General features: G+C 35.4%; 1 protein-coding gene across 2 annotated transcripts in view; it reads right to left on the bottom strand.

Moving 5' to 3' along the window:
- Positions 1–1,086: 1,086 nt before the first annotated feature.
- The window catches only part of LOC106880628 (switch-associated protein 70), a 171,453-nt gene continuing 168,939 nt past the window's right edge, over positions 1,087–3,600 (bottom strand). Inside the window, exon 8 of one of the 2 annotated variants that reach the window (XM_052973732.1) lies at positions 1,087–1,605. In XM_052973732.1, coding sequence (XP_052829692.1) covers positions 1,354–1,605 — 252 coding nt within the window. In that variant the 3' untranslated portion in view covers positions 1,087–1,353. The remainder of the gene's footprint in view (positions 1,606–3,600) is intronic. The other variant, XM_052973733.1, reaches the window with a different exon arrangement.

The following is a 3,600-nucleotide window of genomic DNA, read 5'->3' as shown; positions in this document are numbered from 1 at the left end:
TTATTATTATTATTATTATTATTATTATTATTATTAAAGCTGGCCAAATTGTAAGAGGCATCAGACAAAAATACTTAGTACCATTTCTTCTGCCCCTTCATGTCCTGAGTTCAAATTCTATCAAGTCAACTTTGCCTTTCAAACTTTCAGAGCCAGTAAAATAAGAACCAGTTTTATTATCATTATTATTGTTATCACCATCACCATCATCATCATCATCATCATCATCAGAATCGTGTTTTTTCAGTTTGAGTATGCATGTGTATATGAGTGTATTATTGATGTTGTTGCTGATTAAGTCCTAGGTCATTTCCCCTTGTACAGACCCATGATCAATAGTATTGAAGCTATGAACCTGCTCACTATGCCTTGTTATAGCTCCGACCCCCCAAAACACCCCTTCCCATCCCAATGTGTCCTTTAAAAAAAAAAAAAAAAAAACGGTGATGGCATGTGTGATTTGAGTGAGATTTAGCTACTGTTGTTGTTTGGCCCCAAGTAATTGCAATCAAGCAGATCAATGGTCAAAGATAATTTCAACTGTAACCATCCTGACTTTTAAGGGTGTGTCTGAGTGTGTGTATGTATGTGAGTACATTCTGTAATGTCTTTTTCTTATTTAAAGAAAGAATTAGTGACCGGGCCAAACAACCATGTAGCCTCAAACCACTCCTGTCCAAACAGACCTATTGATTGCAAGTGAGCCAGCTATGTGCTGACCGTTTTTTTCTTTTCTTTATCGAAAGTATGTAGAAAAATATTATCCAACATGTTGAGTTTTTTTCATTTTTCATTTAAGACATACAGAGTCTGGTTTGTGAGAGACCTGCTATTTCTAGCGTATTGAGAGACCAGTTAGAGGAGCTCTCTCATTTTTTTGTTGTTGCACTTGCTGTAGTTGAATATAGTTATGTTCTTCAAATCTGTTTGATCATTTTCTTGTTTTACTTCTTTCATGCCTTTTCAAAAAAAAGAAAAACATAATATATGGTGGTGCCCCAGCATGGCCACAGCTCATGAGCTGAAACTAGATAAAATATCAGAACTAACATTAATCATTTATAATATACACAAACACACTCACACTTGAGAATCAACTGCCTTTTAATTCTCTTTAGCTTATGATTGCAAACTCCCTTGTTGGTTTGCATGTGAGGTCATGTGTATGAAATGTGAATGCATGTATATATTTGTGTATGCCTGTATGTATATACTGGGAGAGATATTACCAAAAAAAAAAACCGAAAACAAAGGGGACAATATATTGGAAGAAGTATCAACCGTCAGATCAGACAATCATTGTTTTCTCTCTGTTAGTCTCTCCTAAAATTAAAAAAAAACAAAAAAAACTTCCTAGTTACTGCTGCGGCCACCATCGTCATCAGTCAAGTCTTCCTGATTTTCGGTACTGTTATTAAGGCACTTATTTTTATGGTTTTTCTGTAAATCATAATGTGGGAATGCCCCATAACCTCGGTGAGTGATGAATGTTGGACATTTCGGCTGGACCAAGCGAGCTAAGCCAATCGGTTTGACGGTGAATTTTAGTTTTTGTTCCATTTTGCTTCTTTCAGTTTCAACTTGTTTGATTTTCTCTTTTGCACTCTGAATAATGAAAGAATAAAAAGAATAATAGGTTAATAATAGAATAACAGAGTAATAGAATGATAGAACAATAGAATATCAGAATTATTTCTTATTGATTGTCATGTGGTGTGAGGTGACAAATATGCACTCTTGCCCGAGATACCACACAGTGGTACTATATCATTGGGACGCAAACTTATTAGCACATAGCCATTTTTCTGTCTAAGAGAGATGTGCCAAGCACCAGATGCCGAATTCAGGGAATAATATTTTCTTAAATTATTAAATATATGTGTCTGACCCATGCCAGCATGGAAAATGGACGTTAAACAATGATGATGATGATGATGAAGTCTTCTTTGAAGGAATCAGATATTTTCTAACAATGATACAAATCTCTATGATTGTGATATAGATAAACAAAAATAATGTTACATTTTAAATTTTAAAAGTCTTGCATATATTTACTGTTCTACTTATAATTTGTTTTTGTAAACCCTGTGTTAACTGGTTGGTTCCTTTTTCTGAAAGCCTTCGGTTTTGGCAAGGTTTTTACAGCTACATGCATGCCTTCCGAACACCAACCACTTTACATTGTGGACTGGGTGCTCTTCAAGTGGCACCTGTACTGACAGGGTCACCAAGTACCTTGCAAGACAGAAAAAATACCCCTTTTGAGACGGGAGGGGGCATTGGAGGAGGTGATCATGTGTCGGATGATGAAAGATGAGACAGAAACAGGCGTCATACTGTAGAGGAGGTATAAGGTTACTTGGCCGGAGAAAGAGAGAGAGAGAGAGAGAGCAGGAATGAAGACAAAGAAAATACCGCAAAGGAAATACATGGTTACCCAACCTGAGGGAAGTGCAGGAGAAAGAGACAGCAGGATAGAGATGGTGGCAAAATGCTGGGTATACTCACAAGGGAGTATAAATGGATGGTTGAGTAAAGGAAATATATAAATGGGATGGTTGAGTAAAGAAAAAAAGAGATATAGATGGTGGCAAGTGCCAGGGCATAACCTTCTAAAACATCAACGATCACATCATTGAAATCTCAAAGCTATAAGACAATATATGATTACTTAAAACCAATGTGAATAAATGAGCATTAATTACCGTTAACATGATAATCTGAATGCTAAAGGATTAAGTACCTACTCACAAAACTAAGTGCACCAGTTATTACTGGTATAAAGTGTATGCATGAGTGTTCAAATGTATGTGTGTCTTTTTGTACATATGCTTGTGAATGTGTATATAAGTATACACTTGCATGTGTATATATGTGTATGTTTGTATGTGTACATATGTATATGTTTGCATGTGTATATATGTATATGTTTGTATGTGTATATATGTATATGTTTTCATGTGTATGTGTATATATGTTTGTATATATATATATGCTTACATGTGTATATGTAGATATGTATATATTTGCATGCGTACATGTATATATATTTAATGTTTGTATGTGTGTGTATATATATAAGTATATGTTTGTATGTGTATATATGTATATGTCTGTAAATGGGTGTGGAAGGGGACACTTGCATAGTTTACAATGAAGCTTTGAACAAAGTTTGACTGGTTTCTTGTTTAATTTTCAATGCCTCTTACTACCTACAGCGAAAACAACTGTAAAAACAAGTGTATGTATGTGTGTGCATATTATATACACATACATCTTTTTTATAATTTCCTTGTTCATCATTTATTTTACATCCTTGCTCAATTAAAAATAGTTTTGACCAACATTTAACCCTCAATCATACTCAGTCAAAGTGTCCCCTTGCTACCCTTTTAAGGGATGAGATGGGAACACTTCAATAACAGTTCTGGGACACCTCAATCATACTCAGTCAACGTGTCCCCTTGCTACCCTTTTAAGGGATGGGATGGGAACACTTCAATAACAGCTCTGGGACACTTCAATCATACTCAGTCAAAGTGTCCCCTTGCTACCCTTTTAAGGGATGGGATGGGAACACTTCAATAACAGTTCTGGGAT

The sequence above is a fragment of the Octopus bimaculoides genome, chromosome 16 (assembly GCF_001194135.2).
Source record: "Octopus bimaculoides isolate UCB-OBI-ISO-001 chromosome 16, ASM119413v2, whole genome shotgun sequence".
NCBI lineage: Eukaryota > Metazoa > Mollusca > Cephalopoda > Octopoda > Octopodidae > Octopus > Octopus bimaculoides.
The sequence above is the reverse complement of the archived record's forward strand: the minus strand, read 5'-3'. Positions and strand labels throughout refer to the sequence as shown.